At 43.7% G+C, this 20,233-nt stretch overlaps 1 protein-coding gene across 3 annotated transcripts in view; it reads right to left on the minus strand.

Moving 5' to 3' along the window:
- Pect (phosphoethanolamine cytidylyltransferase) overlaps positions 1-20,233 on the minus strand; it is a 56,964-nt gene that overhangs the window by 19,809 nt on the left and 16,922 nt on the right. For 2 of the 3 annotated variants that reach the window (XM_037431254.2, XM_037431255.2), the window contains exons 4-5: positions 19,656-19,741; positions 18,150-18,225 (exon numbers count right to left, since the gene is read on the minus strand). In XM_037431254.2, coding sequence (XP_037287151.2) covers positions 18,150-18,225; positions 19,656-19,741 — 162 coding nt within the window. The remainder of the gene's footprint in view (positions 1-18,149; positions 18,226-19,655; positions 19,742-20,233) is intronic. The other variant, XM_075869413.1, reaches the window with a different exon arrangement.

The following is a 20,233-nucleotide window of genomic DNA, read 5'->3' on the forward strand; positions in this document are numbered from 1 at the left end:
AGGCCATGAAGAGACAAGTTGATGAAATGCTGCGGGATGACATTATCCAGCCGTCCAAAAGTCCATGGGCATCCCCCGTGGTGTTAGTGAAGAAAAAGGATGGGACCCTACGTTTCTGCGTCGATTATCGCCGCCTGAACAAAATCACGAAAAAGGACGTGTATCCCCTCCCACGAATAGACGACGCACTTGATCGGCTCCATAACGCCAAGTACTTTTCGTCAATGGACCTTAAGACTGGCTATTGGCAAATCGAAGTCGACGAAAGAGACCGAGAGAAGACGGCGTTCATAACACCGGACGGCCTCTTCGAGTTTAAGGTGATGCCCTTCGGCCTTTGCTCAGCGCCTGCAACGTTTCAACGCGTTATGGATACAGTACTGGCAGGATTGAAGTGGCAGACTTGCCTTGTGTACTTGGACGACGTCGTCGTGTTTTCCTCGAGTTTCGACGAGCATCTTCGGCGCCTTGAAGCTGTACTTCAAGCCATCAAGACTTCCGGACTCACACTGAAGCCACAAAAGTGCAGATTTGCGTATGAGGAGCTCTTGTTTCTGGGGCACGTTATCAGCAAGTCTGGAGTTCGTCCCGATCCACGGAAAACAGCCGCCATCGCCGACTTCCCGCCGCCCACTGACAAGAAAGCCGTGCGCCGATTTCTGGGCCTGTGTGCCTATTATAGGCGGTTCGTGAAAAACTTCGCCCGCATCGCCGATCCTCTCACTAACCTTACCAAGGCCGACGTGGAGTTTAAGTGGGGAACGCCGCAGGAACACGCTTTCCAGGAGCTTAAACATCGCCTCCAGACGCCTCCGTTACTTGCCCATTTCGACGAATTCGCCGAGACAGAAATACATACTGACGCAAGCAGCGTAGGTCTTGGCGCCGTCCTTGTGCAGAGGGCTGACGGACTTGAAAGGGTTATTAGTTACGCCAGCCGATCGCTATCCAAAGCAGAAGCAAATTATTCCACAACAGAAAAGGAGTGCCTCGCCATCATCTGGGCTACGTCAAAATTTCGCCCCTACCTCTACGGCAGGCCCTTCAAAGTTGTGAGCGACCACCACGCATTGTGTTGGCTAGCCACCTTGAAGGACCCCTCAGGTCGCCTCGCACGATGGAGCCTGAGACTTCAAGAATATGACATTACTGTCATTTACAAGTCCAGCAAAAAACACTCCGACGCCGACTGTCTCTCTTGTGCGCCTGTCGACCAACCGCTACCCGACGACCCGGATGACGACTACTTCTTAGGAACGATAACTACCGACGACTTCGCTGAACGACAGAGGGCCGACCCGGAACTTAAGGCCCTAATAGAATACCTCGAAGGCAGGACCGCCGAAGTCCCGAAGATATTCAAGCGCGCACTTGCGTCGTTCTTTCTACGAAACGGTCTTCTACAAAAGAAAAACTTTTCACCGCTTCGAGCTAAGTACCTTCTTGTGGTGCCTTCAGCTCTGCGACCAGAACTCCTGCAGGCCCTTCACGACGATCCGACGGCAGGGCACCTCGGTGTTTCTCGCACGCTCGCGAGGATACAAGAAAGGTACTACTGGCCACGTCTTACCACCGACGTCACTCGTTATGTGAGAACATGCCGGGACTGTCAGCGACGCAAGACACCGCCGACAAGGCCAGCGGGACTTCTGCAGCCAATTGATCCACCTTGCCGACCTTTCCAGCAGATTGGTATGGACCTACTGGGGCCGTTCTCGACGTCGGCTTTCGGAAACAAGTGGATCGTGGTAGCTACCGACTACCTCACCCGCTACGCCGAGACAAAAGCCCTGCCAAAAGGCAGTGCATCCGAAGTAGCTAAATTCTTCGTCGAAAATATCGTCCTACGTCACGGCGCCCCAGAGGTCCTTATCACCGACAGAGGAACGGCATTCACTGCCGACTTAACTCAAGCAATCTTGGCATACAGCCAAACAAACCACCGCCGGACGACAGCGTACCACCCACAGACCAACGGCCTCACCGAGCGGCTTAACAAGACGATCGCCGACATGCTGTCAATGTACGTCGATGTCGAACACAAGACGTGGGACGCCATTCTTCCGTATGTGGCCTTCGCATACAACACGGCGGTGCAGGAGACGACGCAGATATCTCCATACAAATTGGTCTACGGAAGGAGCCCGGCAACGACGCTCGATGCCATGTTACCCAACGTCACCGACGAAGAAAACCTCGATGTGAACGAGTACCTTCAACGCGCCGAAGAAGCCCGACAACTTGCGCGTCTCCGTATCAAGAATCAACAGACGACCGACAGCCACCGTTACAACCTTCGACGACGCTTCGTGGAATACCAGCCCGGTGAACGTGTTTGGGTGTGGACGCCGATACGCCGACATGGACTAAGTGAAAAGCTTCTGCGACGGTACTTCGGACCTTACAGGGTGGTTCGACGGCTCGGCCCACTTGATTACGAGGTTGTCCCCGACGGCATCACGAACTCTCAACGACGCCGATCGCGACCTGAAGTCGTCCATGTCGCGCGCCTCAAGCCGTTTCATGCGCGTTAACAAACTTAACTAGTGTTTTTTTTGTATTATTGTTGTATCGTAATTTATTCAGTGTACTTTCTTGCATTATTATTGTACTTTCATCTTTAGTTAAAGCATCGGGACGATGCCTTTTTTCAGAGGGGGGCAATGCCACGTTCCATTTCCCAAGTTTTTGTTATCGTCCGAAAACACCGCACGATTCTCAGCGCAAACCGCGCCTGCAGTTTTCTAGAAGGTTCCGGACTGTAGTAGATCATTTCGATAAGATCACGGCCACTGTGCGAACGGTACAGATTGTTCTGGAAGCTACGCCACCGCCAGCGATAACGCTAGAACATTCGACGGCAAGAGTATAAATGCCAACGCGCTTCGCCGCTTGTCAGTTGTTGATCGAAGGCCGACGCTCCGTTCGCCGCTATCAGTCCGAGACTGCTATCTGTGCGAGACTGCTGCTGTAATTGAACTTTCCGTTTACCGGGCACAGGTTCGCCCAAATAAACAGTTAAATCCCGACACGAAGTCTCCTGTCTTCGGCCACGTCGCGACCCCGTGACAATATTACAGTGCGCTTCATTTTAATACCCGTTTTAATCAGACTGATTGCTTGAGGTTCAATGCCTCGATTCTGCACAATTCTTCAATGCTTCGATTCTGCAAAGTTTCGCTCTTCAATATTGCAGACTTTATTTTTGCTACAGTTGGTACTTGAGTTCTTTTCACTTTTTACCCAAACAACATAACCTAGTGGGCACTGTTTTTATAGTTTTTGTTTTGCGCTTCGGATTGTGGACTGTTCTTCATCTCGTTTCCTTTACTTTTTTTTTTAATCATCGCGCTTTCGATCAAAACTATCTATACTGCTGTACCTCCTACACATTGTTGCGTCCACTGCGCCACACACCCCTGCCCAAAGTCCGGCACTTGACTGGCAGTTTTTCTCTAAAATAAATAATAAATCTATAAATAAATAAATCCACTTCCTCTTTTTTATGACGCGACTCTCCCATTTTAACGATATAATTAAAAGAATGTTAATGGAAGTAAGTTAAAAGAGACAGATATAGTGATTAATGGTGGGGAGGTTAAATTTTTTCGGAACAAATAACCCTATTCCGCACTGTGTTATGTCCACGGTAGCCGGAATAACAAGCATACGTAACAGGCAACTGAGTTCATTACTTTCAAGAAAGGCATTTTTGCGCAGCAAGGTCCAAATGGTCAGAGCGCTGGCTTTCGAGTCCACTGTGGGCCATAAGAGGGATGAGGAGCACAAAGGAGAGGCAACCAGTACGCGGGCCCACCGATTGCCCCGACAGTCGGTCAGTCCCGGGCACGCGGTGTCAAGTATCGTGGGGGGGGCGAGGTCAGGTGGAGGTCGGGGTGCATCTCTGCAGTTAGCTGGAAGCGGGAATACACGGTCTAAAGCCCCTCCATGCATTTTTCGGTAGAAGACACGATGGAAGGGCTTTAGCTTCAACAAGCCAAAATCTCCTGCCAATTTTTTTTTTTTTTTACGATGGGCACTGTTCATTCGGGCATTCTATGAAACTGGTGGGCGACCACTGGTTGTCCTTTGTGGAAATACCGGCAACACGAGGCGTCTTCCTTATGTGGTGTGACCTTTCAAAGCGGTTCTGGCAGAATGGCTGAGATGTGCGTTCGCAGCTCGCAAGAAAACATGATATTCTCCGGTACCTGGCCCGTCTGGCTCGTTGCAAATTGCTTGAAAAAAAAAAAGCATGCAATGCGCCGCTGTAATGACTTGCAGGAGCACGTTTTAGCTCTACCACGTAGTGTTTGACCTGTCCGTTTGTGGCTGGGTGGTTCGAAGCAGATTTCACCACTGTGATGCAGTTGTCACTCGTAGGGCTTCCGTATTTTGGCTGACACGAATGCGATTCTGTTGTTTGAAACCACCTTGTGGGGTAATTCGAACAAAAAGCGCAGGAAATCGATGGCACCTGTCGATGTTGTTTTGTTCACTAGGTGAATTTCAACCCATTTACTGTAGGCATCCGGCACTACCAAGAATGTGTGCCAAAGGGTGCTCGGTATGCCCCAGTTCGGTGCTGGAGCTTGCGTCGGAGCGCGTTGATTTAAGTGGCGGGCTGTGCACTCTGAAGCTATCTCGGTGCCGTTTCGGATTCTTGGCCACCACATGTAGCTGCGGGTGCACTTCATTGTGATCACGCCTCGGTGTCCGGCATGAATGAGAGCCATTGCTCATTGTCGAAGAGGGCCATGAATGACAACTCGTGATCCCAATTTGATACAACCACGATGACAGTTGAACTCCATTACTCTCTTGTTAAAAGCGTTGAAGTTCTCATTCTTGAAGTTTTGAACTCTGCCCTCCATCAGGGCACTGTACAGCTTGAACGATGTTGGGTCATCTTGCGTGGTCATTGTGACTTCGTCGACCGTTAGTGGGGGCCTTCCTTGGTAGCGCTTCGAACATGAGCACGCAGCCAACTTTAGGTGTATTCTCAATGGTTTCTCTGAGGGGTAAGCAGCTCAGTGCGTCGGTGTTAGACAGTACACGACGTCTTAGTGTTATGCTGACATCTTAATGCACCATCGGATCATACGAGGCAGAAATGGCTGTGGAATCTCCTTCTGGGGCCCTAGGATAGGAGTGGCCTGTGATCAGTCAGAACAGTCACATTTCTTCCCAATGTACTGATGAAAATGTGTGGCTCCATAGACGACGGCCATTACTTTTTGAGAAACCTGGGAATAATTTAGTTCCACAGGAGTTAGCGTGCGGGAAGCGAATGCTATTGCAGGGTTTTCCAGTTTGGTTTTAGTTTTGTTCCACAGCAAAAAGTTCCGTTCTGTTTTCGTTCCAGAGTGAAAAAAAAAGTTCCCTAACGGTTCGTAATGACTTTTATTTTTCTGCAAAACATTAAAGTTAAGTTAACTATAAAAACGTAAGATTTTTCCTTTAGGAACCAGGGACCGGACTAAAATAAATTACAACGTTCCTAAGGGAAGTGCAAGTAGCTTTACCGTGAGTTCGTAACCAAATAACGCAAACCATATTTGATTCTCTGAAGAGTGAATTAGTAATATTCTAAACAGGCTCAATGTTTTTTTTGTATGTGTGTGCGTGTGTGAATAGTGCGAGCATGATCTCAGAAGCAGCCCGTCATAAAAGGTATTCTCTTATATGCACGACCACTGTTCTGATCAAGCAAACTTCTGGGCGGCCTGTGTCAAAGGCATACGAAAGCCCGCTTGAATAAATGCAAACGTCTACAGTTGACACTTTTTTTTTCGTTTTCCACAAGATTTGCACACACCTTTACTTAGGTATGCCTGCCCTACAGATACGCAGATTCTGTGTCCTCAGTTATGCATGCATGACTTCAGCTGTTCCGGATCGTCAAGTTTTCCCGTGAAACAAAAAACGATAAACAATATTTCATTTTCGCTCTGGAATGAAATAATTAATGATGTTTCAATTGCGTTTTCGTTCCGGTCAAAAATATCTTTTTTTTTTCGTTTTTGTTCCGTTGCGACACTGGGCTATCGCTGCTTCTCTGCCTTGATCGTCAATCTGAGAAAGCACTGCACCGACGTCGTAGCGTGAAGCGTCACAAGCCAGAAGCAAAGGCCAATGTCTCGTCATAGTGACTGGGCCTCACACTGTCATGCCAATGCACGTTTTTGCATGGATGCACACTTGGACCTCTGTGACACGAGGGAGCAAGTGCTGACCGGTCTCAGGTTGCATAAATATTGCACGATGCTCCTCAGGAGGTCATTTCAGCACGAAGATGACTTGCGCTGCACGAAACGACTTGAAGTTGCTCAGCATGAGAAAGCCAACCGTGTTTACAGAAAACTCAATCTGCAGTATTGAAACGAATGTCTCATACAAGAAAGTCGCATGAAGAGGCCTCGCTGCGCCCAGGAAATGGAGCGAAAGATTGCATCACCAAGTGACATTGAAGACATGGATGCCGCTGAACGGCGGACAGAACTACTGGCAAATGGTACTTCTACCAAAGTCAAATCACTATCAAAACTGCGCCAGATGCTTCACAAGAATAGGACGGCAGCGCAAAATTTGTGAACGAACCAGTGACTAGGAATGCCACTGTCTCCTGGGATAATCACTTGACCAGTGACTACATGTGGGCGATCATAGCTGAGTGTCTTCTTTAGAAAAAAATAATATTCCAGTTTCCTGACAAATGTACATTCTCATTTCACATTGTGTCCAATTGTTCTCTTAAGTTCTTGAAAGTTTTTCTAAATAATTTTTGTAACATAGCCTAGGATTTTGCAAACACAAGCAATGTTCATGAAGCTTTCTTCATATTGTTGCTGCCATAAGCATTTATTTCAAAATGGTTCATATTTATTTATTGGTTTCTTTTTATTTGTTGGCTGTGCGATCAACGTAGTCAGAAATGTCTTTCAAGTTGAGGCTTTACCGTTCCTCATGCATGCTGGTGCATCTCTTTGTATCTGTACGTGTACACAAGCACTTCCCCCTCCCCCCTCACCGCAGCACTACGCAAGAGGTCTGTGTGATTTTGGCAGCTGAAGTGAGTTGTGACACCAATAAGACGCCCAAATTGAGCACTCCTATGGTTTTATGCTTGGAAGAAGTTTCTGCAGTGGTAATGTTTGGTCGGTCATGGGCTCTATCTCATAAATAGAAAAGTGTTGCCCAGGCTTGATAAGGACAAGAAATGAAAGTACTTGTGAATACTTTATTCTTTATCTTTCGTTTGAATGTATACAATGTGCATTTATTACTGAATACTGTGCTTAATTTAAACATATGTACCTGCCTTGTGTTATGATCTTGGCATTGGTATCTCTTAATAGGCATAATTTTCAAATTTGTGCGTGCCATGATTTTCTATATTGTATTGGGATATTTTATAAGTTGCACATATTTTGTGGTGGCTGTCATGTTTGGTTTTTTGCACATTTGTTTCAAATGTGTGCACAATGAATGTCGAACAATCTTTGTATTTGTTAGGCACATTGTGGAAATAGATTATAATGCAATTTTACAACATAATATTTTTCTAACAAACGAGCTGCGTTGTATTTTGCATGTGCATTTTTTTTACTACAGGCTACAACTTTGTCGAGCCTATCGCTTCACATAGGTACTCTACCTTATCGATGGAAGGTAGGGGAGATAGTTCTACTTCTCAAATCAGCTTAGAAAAACTTAACAACCAACTATCACCCCATTTCTCTTGCCAGCACATGCTTCAAACAACTATATAATATTTCGTATTCAGAAGCATCCTCAATTTTCTTGAAAATAACACCACATTTTCACCTTCACAACATGGTGTCAGGAAATCATAATCATGTGAGACACAACTTCTACCTTTCACTGATGTAATTCTTGATCGTTCATCACCCACTGACAGCATTTGTTTTAGATTTTGCAAAAGCGTTGGATAAAGTGCACCATAAACTTCTCATCCACAAGTTACGGGACTTAAATCTTGATATTAACCTATTAAAATAAGTTGGATGCTTTCTTGCTAATCGCTTACAGTACGTTACCGCCAACGGCTACAATTCATAAATGTGCCATGTTACCTCAGGAGTGCCCCAAGAGTTGGTCCTCGGTCCTCTGTTGTTTCTAATATACATTATTGACCTACCCTCTCAAGTAACTTCTAATATCCCCCTTTTTGCTGATGATTGCGATACTTTTACAGAAATTACTTCAGATGACTATTGTTATCACCTACACTTTGATTTAAATATAATATCTAACTGGTAGAGCTTGTGGCTAATGGAACTAAATATTAACAAATGTAAAGTTAAGTATATAATTAGGTCACCTAACTCTTCTCGGGTATACTACTTAAATATTCTCCCTTGAGCTCAAGTAACCTCGTACAGTACTTAGGAATTCATATCACATCCAATCTTACTATACGCATGGGCTTGTAATAGTGCAATGGTGACTGCCCAGCGCCCTACTCAAGCCAGGGTGTAGGATGGGAATACCCATCTTGACAGACAGGAGTTTTTTGTTATCTCGTTGAACACGAGCAAAGGTTCGCCTCGAGGTAGGTGGACTGTGGAGGCAGCAAGCTACCCTAGCATGGTCCTCTGGCGTCGTCGTTCACACAATGAAAATTTGGCGAATGCCTTCCTCAAACCACATTCCCACAACACCAATGACATGCTGGCGGAAGGGGGGTAGGCTGGACGCCACCCATGGTCGGAGGCTCAGCCGAGCTCCCAACGAAGGAGAATGAACATTTTTCTGTCTGCAAGGTCTACTCCCCCCCCCCCCCCTTTTTTCTCTCAGTAGTCGACTTGACGGAGGGATAATCATTACTGCGGGAGCAGGTTTTTTCTTGCCGAAGTGCCGGTGTGTGGACAAGTGCGGATGAGTCAAAATCGTGTCCGAGTCGGATACGCGGCAGGATTCCGGCACTGCTTTCGGCAGAGATAACCACAGCATGCAGCCAGTGACCCTGTGCTTCCATTTTGGAATCGCTCGCCTCACATAAGGCCTTATGCTGGCTGCTCTACGTCTCATCATATTTCGGTTCCGGTTTTACTGCGCATTTGCAATTGAACATTTTTTTTTTTATTCTCTTTCTATGGTGTGCCTGGATGTTCTATTCACTCGTGTTCTTAGCGATGAAACGGGCACACGGAAGAGGTTTTTCTACATGATTTATTTCATTACAATAATATCATGAGATGAGCAATGCGTGCGTGCAAGCGTGTCTACCCTCTCTCTGTGTAAAGTTTATTAGATTTTCTGGTACCACGCAAGCCTCGTGATGCTTTTCAGGCCGCGTGCAGTAGTTTATTTGTGTTTTAGGCCCGTAAGTTATTACTGAAATATTTTGAATTTCTGCTTGAAGCTTATCGGCAATGTCGGGCATGTGTTGCAAATGACTAACGTTTATTTTCGAATCAACTTGACCTTCTTTTCTAGGTGAATGCGAGAAACATAGGGGGAGGGGTGGCTTTACTGTTAGTACCCTTAATTCCGCGTTTTCACCTGGCCGTCTAACATTATCTTTGTTTTCTTTGGGCCTCTCTTTATTCATACTTTAATGTGTCTTTCTTTTACATCTCCAGATTTTCTTTCGTGAATCATCACCGGCATTACTAAAAAGCACGATATTGTCTGCAAAACTGAAATAACAAAGATGGTATACATTAGGCCTTATTATTTTGTTTTCATTATAGTTCTTTAATATTATGAAAGTGCCGCGAATCCAATTCAAGAGATTCTAACTTTTACTGGGCGCATTACTGATCATGATTTTCTTGAGGCATACGGTGGTTGTGGGATCGTTTAGAAGCATGTAATAAACTGTTACGTAGCCCAGGCTACTACGAATATAAGTATTGCTGATGACACTTTATTTTATCATATTGGTACTTATGCCGTTGCCGTAAGCGTCTGCTTATATGTTATTGTTCATGTTTATAGTTTTTTTTTATTTGTCTGGGGCAGCACAATGAACGGAACTTTTTTCTAGAGGGGTAGGGGGAAGCAGGTGTTTAACCATACTTCATTATGTTTGTGCATGTAGTTTGTATGTGTGCGTGTGCATAAACACATGCATCCACGCACTCCTGCATTGGCCAAAGGTCCGCACAATTTTGGCAGCTGTAGTTAGTTATGATAGTGATGAGGTGTTCATGGCACTATCATGGCTCTATGCTTGAGAGAACTGAAAGATGTAGCTTTATTAATCTATGGTCCCGAAACGGTGATAGGATCTATCTCACACCAAGAAAATTGTTGTTGAGGCTAGATAAGGACAAAAAAAAAGTACTTGGAGTGTAATTATTTCATTTTGTCGTTCTTTGTTTTGAATATCTCCACAGTGAATATAACTTTATATTGTGCATGCATATACGTGCCTTGCATTGTTATGATCTTGACATCTGAATTCGTTTGCAGGTAAAGTTTGTAGGTATGCACAGCATAATTTTGAACATAGGAATCGGGACGTGCACATACATTTTACACATTTTATTGAGATGTTTGTGTTACTAAAAAAAAACTTTTTCCTTATTGATTCCTAATAGCACACAATAAGTATAAAAAAATGTGCATATTTTTAAACACATTACAAAATATATCATAATATCCATTTGCAGTGCATGTTTGATTACAAATGAATTATGTCATATTTTGCAGATATGCTTCTTGCTATAGGCCACCACTCTTTCAATGACAGAAATATTTCACTTTTCTCGGAATATTTTACAGGCTCAATATTTTCGGAATATTTTACGTGACTCAATCAGTACTACAAGTTGGGTTACTGCGATTCGATTTGGGAGGGGGAGCAGCAAAAAATTTCGACGACAGAAAGACTCATGGAAATATACGAATGATGACATCACTGCCTTTCTCATTCCTATATTTGCTCGAGTACAAGTGTTTACACAGTATCATACACTGCACCATAATTCAGAAGCATAGCCTCAGAGGGACAGGACTTGTACAATGTCGGTAAAAGAAGGATACATAGTTTAGATAAACTGCATTTCTACGTCGAGCGATGACACCTTCACACCTAGGATATTTTGTGTGCGCTAAGAGTTTTATTAGGCACATTGTGCTCTAGTGGATGCCTCAAGGCCTTCAATGTGCACTTTGGTGACGTTCGGGATGGTAACTATATGCGGATGAGGTGGTTCTGACTCCCACCAAATTTTTTGTTATGCTTTAGCTTTTTTCGGGTGATACAAAAGTATCTCCACGCCTTCACATCGACCACCGTTGCCAAAGTTAGCCGATTTACACAAGCACAGGAGGGATTGCTTGAATGCTTTCAATTATTTTTTCGTAGTATCCATTTTTAGACAAGCACGCTCCATGAATGACGATGGCACGAACGCAGATCAAAGCAGCAATTCAATCACACACATTTTAAATCTGCTACTTCAGGTGCTATTAGTAAAGCAAAACACACACGCACGCACACACACACAAATATATATATATATATATATATATATATATATATATATATATATATATATAAATCAATTGTGAAAATCGTGGTCTACTTCACTACACAGAAAATTTTTTTTATTTATGCTTGCTTCTTTTGGAGCTCATTAATTTGTGGAGTGGGAATTCTATACGCTTAAATGTAAGCAATTTGACTGAAATTTGTTGGGCTCGGTAGAAGATTTAAGAAGTTGGGAAGTTTATAGAAGGTCTGAGGTGTTGAGAACGACTTGGTAACTTCCTCAGGATCTGTCTGTGTTTGTCACAAAACATATCCGTGTCTTGTTTCGCCAAAAATGTGGCTTTCCTTTTCCAACACGTTTCAAAAGCCGTGAACGAATACTGAGGAGATTGTTCCTAGAGAGCGGTTCAAGTTTGTTGGCGTGTTGTAAATGTGTCAAGACTCGCGCAAGGACATCCTTCCGAAATTCCTCTCCGTTTCTAGAACAGAAAAGCTGTAGAAATCGATCATATGGTCGGGCTGCTCAAGGGCTCTACAAAAGCGTCGCGTTGCACTTCTGCCTTCCTGACGTCGTTCTTGAGTTGGCGTAATGTTAACGAGTGGGCACGAAAGTTTATTGCTGCCCGGCAAGATGCACGTTAGCGCTCAGCGGCTGACTCCCATGTCGGGAACGCCAGTCCAAGCCTGTCGGCCGCTCCACGGGCTTTTTGAACGGAAACATTCGCTTTTGCCTTCTTAGCTGGCTGGACACTCTGAACATGGCAACTTGCAGACTACTCGCTGGTGTTGCTTCTTCCTTCGGCCTTGGTAGCAAGCGGGTGAGCATCGAAGCAGGCTTGCGAACCACCTCTAACCCTGATTTTCCGAGAATCGCGGAGAGCTCTTCACTGGCACCCGGCACTTATGGGATGACAATGCGCTTGGCTGGCTTCAACTATTTTTTGCCAGTAGGGTGATCAGTGAGGGAAGGTTGTCGCGTAGTGTGTCTTTCGCTGGTCCCTCTACACGGTACAATGGTCGTTCTCTTAATACACGTCGTGACGCCCACTTATAATAATGAAAAATGCAGGCACAAACGGAAAGAAAACAAAAGTCATCTAAATACACAACACCGGGTAATACTACTTTTGTCAGTCTTTACCTCTCGAGGGGGCTTCACAAAAGAGTAAAAAGTGAACATTTCTGTTGATAAATGTAAAACCTGGTTGCTGAGATGTATTAAAACTGGTAAGCCAACTGAAAAACAATGTTAGGAGTGATTTATGCTGTTGTTTACCATAATTGAAAAAATGCCATAGGTAAATGTTGTGTTACTGTGTTGCTTTCCGGTACTAAAACTCAGCTGTTGCTCCAGTAGTTGTAACACTATACAATGGGTGTAACACTATACGATGACACCAAACGTGAACATCAGCATTCTTTTTCCTGGAAGGAAAAATAAAAGCATATCGCTGCCAGTAATGCCTTCACGTTAGGAACTAATAGAATATTATCAATCAATAACTGCTTTGTAGACTGATACAAAATGTTCTGCATCACTTTTTTTCTTGGCTACGGCATGATTAGTGTTTTTGCCGTTGCCATGTTTACACATACATCAGCGAGACCATTGAGTAAAAAGGTGGATTATCATCAAGATTTTCCTATCTAATATAGGTAATAATTATGGTGCATTCACTCGTCAATCGCAAAATCAAGCTCTGAATTCTAACAATATCCGGGCACGTGAGGAAGCACTACATGCTTGAGATGTACACGTAAATAAACAGTGTGGGTTTAAAATTGCTTTTAAGGTAAGCATGTTAGCCCTTACATCGTACGACAACAACCCCATTCGATAGCGGCTTTATTGGTGCACAGGCCTTCGACACATATATCAACCCCGCAAAGATCGTTGCACATTCGACTATCTGTTGCATAAAGCACTTGTAATGTGTGCAATAACACCATGAAATTTACTTTGACATGTCGCAATGAAATCTCACCAGATGAAGTGTTACAGAAATAATTTATCTATTGCTATTTTTAATATATCAAGGTGATTGAAATGTGCCAAAACGTAGATAAATACACAATAGTTTTAGGTGTAGCAATTTTTTTGTAAAACACGCGACGCTGCATAATCTGAAGTTGTGAACCTCATTACTTAAATGTTGTCAGGTAGTATAGCAAAAACAATCAGGGGCACGCTGTCTCTTGAAGCAGCCATGGTTTGAAGAAGAGTTTACGCAACTATGCTGGGTATTATAAAATAAGACGCCTGCAATGATATGCCAGCAAATTAGATGCTAACACTAAATTACAAAAAGGTCTACAAAAGCCTCTCCTCCAGCTAACGCTGTAACTGTGCTGTCCGTTCCGAGCGTCTGGTGTTTTTTTTTTTTCTATGGAGCTATACTCAGCTCTTTATTTACATTTACGCCAAGAAGAAGCACTACAAAGAAATAGGAAAGCGAAAGAACTTCCACAAGGGATAACTGGACAGTACAATTTCGGAGCGTTTACTATGTGGTTGCCAAGCATATTCCTTTCCTACACCACGACAAGTGTATTGAACATATCATTTATTATTATTATTTATTTACAGTTCATCCTTCAACCCCACCTATTTATTGACCGCCCCACCACAGAGGTCTAGTGGCTAAGGTATACTCGGCTGCTGAACCGCAGGTCGCGGGATCGAATTCCGGCTGCGGCGGCTGCATTTTCGATGGAGGCGGAAATCTTGTAGGCCCGTGTGCTCAGATTTGGGTGCCTCAAGAACCTCAGGTGGTGGTAATTTTCGGAGCCCTCCACTACGGCATCTCTTATAATCATACGGTGGTTTTGAGACGTTAAACCCCCCATATATATCAACCTATTTATTGTCCACCAGAAGTAATTGCGTAATCTACACGAAAATACGTGCGCACGATGCGGTCAAGTATACAAAAATATTTCAGGAGATATGCTTTCACCATTGAAATCATTCAAATTGTACGAGCTCTGTTATGTCTTTTCAATACATCGTAGAAAAAAATGCAGCCTTTGTAATGAAAACTTTGCTGGCAATGTGAGAATTACTTACGTCCAGTACACTCGACCTCAAGATGCAATTGGTGCGCATTGTGCTCAATATATAAGGAAGAAAGAAAGCAAAAGGTGGCTTGATGTGACACTCTTCAAGCTCAGTCATAGAAAAATTAAACTGGGGCATGCTGAGAATCTATCAACAGCATGAAGCACGAGGGGGATCAGCGTCTGATGAAGTTGAATTGTGCACAAAATAGACACGCTCTCTTCTACGTATTGTTTCCTTTGTGGTGCTGAATGCTATGTGCTACAGCCAACCATGAGATACGTTTTCTCGAGTCAAAACAAACCTCGCTTGTGTTTTATGAGGCTATTAACATAACAGGGCCAAAAGCAGCGCTCTTTGAAAGAGAATAGCAGAATGTGTCTGCCTATATGTTAAACAAATGAATCCCAGTGTCCAGTAGAGTGGACATGGTTCTCCTGTGAAAATCGTTGTACTAACATCTTTCTTAATTTTTGCATGTTTTTCAATAGCCTATTAGCTAAAAAAAAGAAGATTAAAAAACTTTGTTCTGGCCTAGAAAAGGTTCGAGTCGGAAAAGAATATGGCTTAGCCACAAATTAAGTATTGAACCTGATATTATGAATAACAATAGATTACCTACCACAAGAAAAAAAAAACTAAAAAATGTAATGCGGTTGGTCGTAGCTTCTTCGTATATAAAATATCTATGACTATACATTGAAACTGTGAGAACTCAAATTCAACCTAGCCAAAGAAAGACAGAAGTCCTCAGCCTGAAAAACTGTTCATGGCCGGTCCTGAACATGTTCGGGTACTCTACAGCGACCGGCTCTTAAACAGCGTACGAATGCACTGGCAGCGGGGCGCTATTCTTTGGTTCCCACAATGGGGGGCGGGCGAGAACAGGTTGAAAACCAAAGCCATTTCCGTAGGGAACTCGTCAGCATCGTGGTGGGAGGACAAAAGAGTGAGCGGAGGGAAGGGTTCAACTTCATGCGGCACGTGGTGGACACTTAAGGAACTAGCCCCTCGTGAGCCGGAAACCTGGCCTCTGAGCAGTGTCTCCCCTTGAAGGGCCCCCCTGAACCACCCAGAGGTCAAAATTCAGTTGTGCCAAGGAAGTTGTGCACGAGTGTACAATGACCCCAAAGCCGTGAGAATTTTTTTAAATGGTGCTGTAATAGCGGAGTTAGATGCATTTGATTATTTAAACGTGGCGATCACTCGTTTTTGCTTTTTTTCCTTCGCTACGGTTCATTGGTGTCCTCTCCCAAAGCCTTCTCGTCGAGCAACTCTCCCAATCTCGAGCAGCTAACGTCATCGTTAGCACACTGCTCGAAACACCGTCTACTTCCGGTTGCAGCGACTTAGTCCCTTCGTCGACTACGTGCTTGTTGGCGAAGCGCTGCTGCCGTGCCGACCCGTGCTTACACGAATCGTGGTGGTATAGACCCTATGTTAAGGACCGCAGTAGCCGATTAGCAAGCACGCCCATGCACGAGGGCAACATAGCGAACAACAACAAGCGGTGCAGACAGCTGCTTGCAGGCTAACAGGAAGTTGCAGGCTGAATAATAATAGTGTCAGCTCACCTATGACGCTTTCAGATTGTAAAATCTTGTTTCTGGACAACACTTGATTACAGTGGAACTTTCCTGGTTGTATTTCCCTTTCTCTTTGTATTTTTATGATATACATTATCTTCTGTGAATAAATTCCAAGTTTAAGTCTGCACTTGTTAGTGTTCTCTTTCTGTGCCCCATCAGCTTATGCTGCCATTATTTTTGTGTGAATATATACCAACTAGGCCATTTTCTAACCCAGTGGTTCTCAGCCATGGATGTGTCGGGCACCCCTTGTGGACTGGTGGAAGTGATGGGGGACCTCTTGCAGCGGAGGGAGGGGAGGCGAAGTACATAGGTAAATTAACACAACTGGAACGTGAAATAGGGGCCTTTTATTGCTACCAAAAACATCAAACAAACCTGCCACATCGCTTCATTTTGGACAGTTCATCAATGCATGGCCAGTCACGCTTAAAAAAAAATGTAGGTGAGGGGTTCGCGGATCATAGAAATGGCTTCGCGGACCCCCTAGGATCCGCAGACCCCTATTTGAGAACCACTGTTCTAACCGTTCCTCCAAAAAGAAACTGGCTTGGCAGTTTTTATATAAGAGTGTACGTAGGCTGTGCAACGAACTTGGATCTTTCTCCAGTCATCAATACTACTATCTTAGATCCCTGCAATAGACAACAGTTATTTCAGGTGGCTACATTTCAATACAAATCCTATAACTCTTGGCAGTTTTTAGTAATTCCAAATTACCTCATTGTCTTGGAAAGAAGCATGGCAAGTTTCCTTGAGATATACGAGATTGCTCAAAACTTATACCCCTGTCTAACGGCCACCACAAAACTCTGTTCAAGTGCTTTGTCTTTTCATCAAGGGCGATGCAGTTCATGTTACACGGCCACTATTCAGCTGCAGAAATTAAAAAGAGCTTTCAGAAAAGGGAGTTCGGTAATAGCCATTTGGGCTCGATGGAGTACTCTCGTTCCCACATAGCTACTGCTACGGAAAATACCGTGCTAACAAAATCATCTCTCATCTTTATTATATATTTTAAGACTACTTTAGCTGGGTGTAGTAATACATACTGTGTAATGCAAGTTCCAATTCTATTTTTGAGGACATCAATGTGTGCATTCTGTACACCCAAAGCTTTGAAAAGGCGCCACCAGCAAGTGTTGTGCTGCATTGTTTGTTTATACACGTGTGAGATGTATGCATGTGCACAGTGTACTTTCTCGCGTACTTTCTCAGTTTAGTTTCATTAGAGTGCATGCAAAAAAAGAAGAAAGAGAGACATGTGTACACTGTCTTAAAGGCGTCTACATATGTGAAAGATCGGATGTTTTGACAAGTACAGCAGCGCTGTTTCTGTCCTGTGCGACTCCCGTCGAAGGCTTGCACTAATATGTGTGATATGGCCGCAACTCCATTCTCACAAAGCTCTATTAGGGAGTTGAATGCTGAGCGGAGGTAAATGGAGTTTGGTTGTTGCCTTGCAACAGGGGTATTACAAGCTTTCGCACAACAGAAAACTGCCAATAGAAATAAAGTTTTCGGAAAGGCAATAGTTAAGTTTTCAAAACATGTAACCTTTGAATTCACATATTCGAGAACAGCTATGAAAAAAGACCATATCTATTCAATGGAGCTGAATAGAGATATAAATTTTCTGCACCTTTATTTTGAATGCTGCAGATTGTTAAACCATTCAAAATAAAAGAAACCCCATGTCAAAGAGTGGCAACATAGTTTAAGTGAACCCCTTTTATCAGCATAAGCATTTCCCGGTATGCACAATTAATCTGGTGTTGCATCTGTCAATTATTATAGATGTGTTTTTTTCGTCATTTTTTTGGGGGGGAGGGGGCCTTGCTGCTTGAATGACAACAGTCAGTAGTAATTAGGTATCACAGCTGATACTACAGAATATTATTTGCTATGGTTTCATCCCTTCCTACAGAGCAGAGCTCCTTAGCGTTGCAAAAAACTTTCATGTTGTAGCCAGGGCTATATGTATCGGGTGATAGTTTTTCAGCGGTGAGGCCCGCGAGAGCACTTGCAATCGTACCTCCATGAACACAGAAGTTGCACTTGTACTTGTCCAGAGTTTCCAATGTTGTGATGTAGGGTGCACCTTCAACGACCTACAATGAATACACAAACAGAAATAAAATGTTACAACTACGCAGAATCATATTTCCGAAAATAGCAAATGACAACACTTGATAAGCATACGCGCATAGATACACATATACACCTAAGACTGCAGCATATCCACAAGGTTTCATGTTTCATAAGGAACACTAAATAGCATAGGCTGGCAGCAGTGCTTGCCTAATGTGGTTTAGTTAATTAATTAATTTAAAAGTACCTTACGAGCCCATACAGGTATTGCAGAAGGGGCATATAAACGAATACAGTAATGAGAACAAAGAAATAAAGTCCCAATAACATACATGAGAAAGTAAATTAACAGTAAGTTAGATAACAAACAATTACAAATTAGTGCTAGATTATACTAGAGCAATACATAGGTAGGCATACAGCCTAGCTATTCAATAGCTGGACTACCTGGAATCTAGGGTTTTATGTGCACCAGAACCTCTACTTCAATATGAAGCCTGTCATAGTGGAAGACAGCAAAATAATTTTGACAAAAACTTTAACCTAAATACAAGAGCAGTTTTGCGATTTACCACCTTAAGGACTGCTGCCGTGGCTGGAATCAAACTCATGATTCAAAACTGCGACACATTGGGATAGCCGCTGGGGTAACCACAGCAGATCATCCTCGGATTCATAGCATGGCAGCAGATACACAAACAGATACACAAAAATACATATATCTTCTGCTATGTGTTCAACCATGCTGCTTTTTAATTGCGGCAGAAACAGGAAAGCATGTGATCTTAAGCAGAGCTAGCTGAAGATCAGCTTCAACAGCATCAACTTTTGATGTGGGCACATCACGAGTTGATGCTGTTGTTAACAGAGACGAGAAATTCGCCATGCAGCGATCGCGAGCATCTACAAAAAAAATGAACCCATCGAGCAATTCCCCTTTTGTCGTTCTTTCATCTTGGCGTTGCACAAAGATCATGTGCCGTGTGACGCCCTGCGGCAAAAATAATGTTCCACGCTCGCCGCTTAGGCCATAAGTGGTGCTGCCTGGCACTCCCAGAATCCAATGCACATAAATAGCCGACAAAAGTGGATGATGGAGAGTCTTCTGTCGTAGCTCAATCGGTAGAGCATTGAACGCATAATAGAAAAGTTGTGGGTTTGAACCCAATTAATGCATGGGGTGTTCTTTTGTGCACCTCAATTCATGCCAATTCTGATTATTATTACAGTAAAAAAACACAGAGAAGGCACTATACGCTTTCATGTGCCTACCTGTCTATTGAATTCATTTGGTGGTGTCCCACAAATAAATGAGCCCCTCGATCTATGTCCCTTCTTTCATTCAAGTGCCTAAAGGTGTGGTAAGGGATAGATAACTAGGAACACCAAGAACTATGAGCAGCGGAGTGATTGAACTGGCACATCAGAACTCTTGCACACACACACACACCTCGTCAACCCACTTGATGGCACGGACCATCTTGTATCTCTCCTGCTCCGTGAACACGGGTGGTCCCTTGTGGTTCTTTATCTCCTCTAGGTCACGGAAGGCCATGGAAGAAAATGGGAAGAAGATATGGCAGATAAGACTTGAGACTAGGAGCCCCAGTTCACTGCCTTTTATTAAAGACGTTAGCCTTTCTTAAGGACCTTCGACGCAAAAATTTTGGTGTGCCTGTCTGTGCGTTTGTCTGATTGTCCACCCTGAACGGTACCCTAAACAGCACCAAAGTGGCCAAACGATGCTCCAAACGGCTGACTCCATCCGCAGCGCCCACCAATATTGCTTAAAATTCAGTGTTCATACTTGTGCAATTGTCAATTAAAAAGCAATTATTGTGCATATCTGAGGCACCATAACAACATGTCAATATTTTGTATGTGTGGCTCTTACTCAGATATGTGCAATAAGTAATTATAAGGACCATAGCATTTAACACGTTGTGCTAACCAGGCAACACTTGCACGAAAAGGGAAGTGTTTCCAAAGCTTTGCGAAGATGACACGGTGGTGGCACCTACCGTCGCC

The sequence above is a fragment of the Rhipicephalus microplus genome, chromosome 7 (genome assembly GCF_043290135.1).
Source record: "Rhipicephalus microplus isolate Deutch F79 chromosome 7, USDA_Rmic, whole genome shotgun sequence".
Lineage (NCBI taxonomy): Eukaryota > Metazoa > Arthropoda > Arachnida > Ixodida > Ixodidae > Rhipicephalus > Rhipicephalus microplus.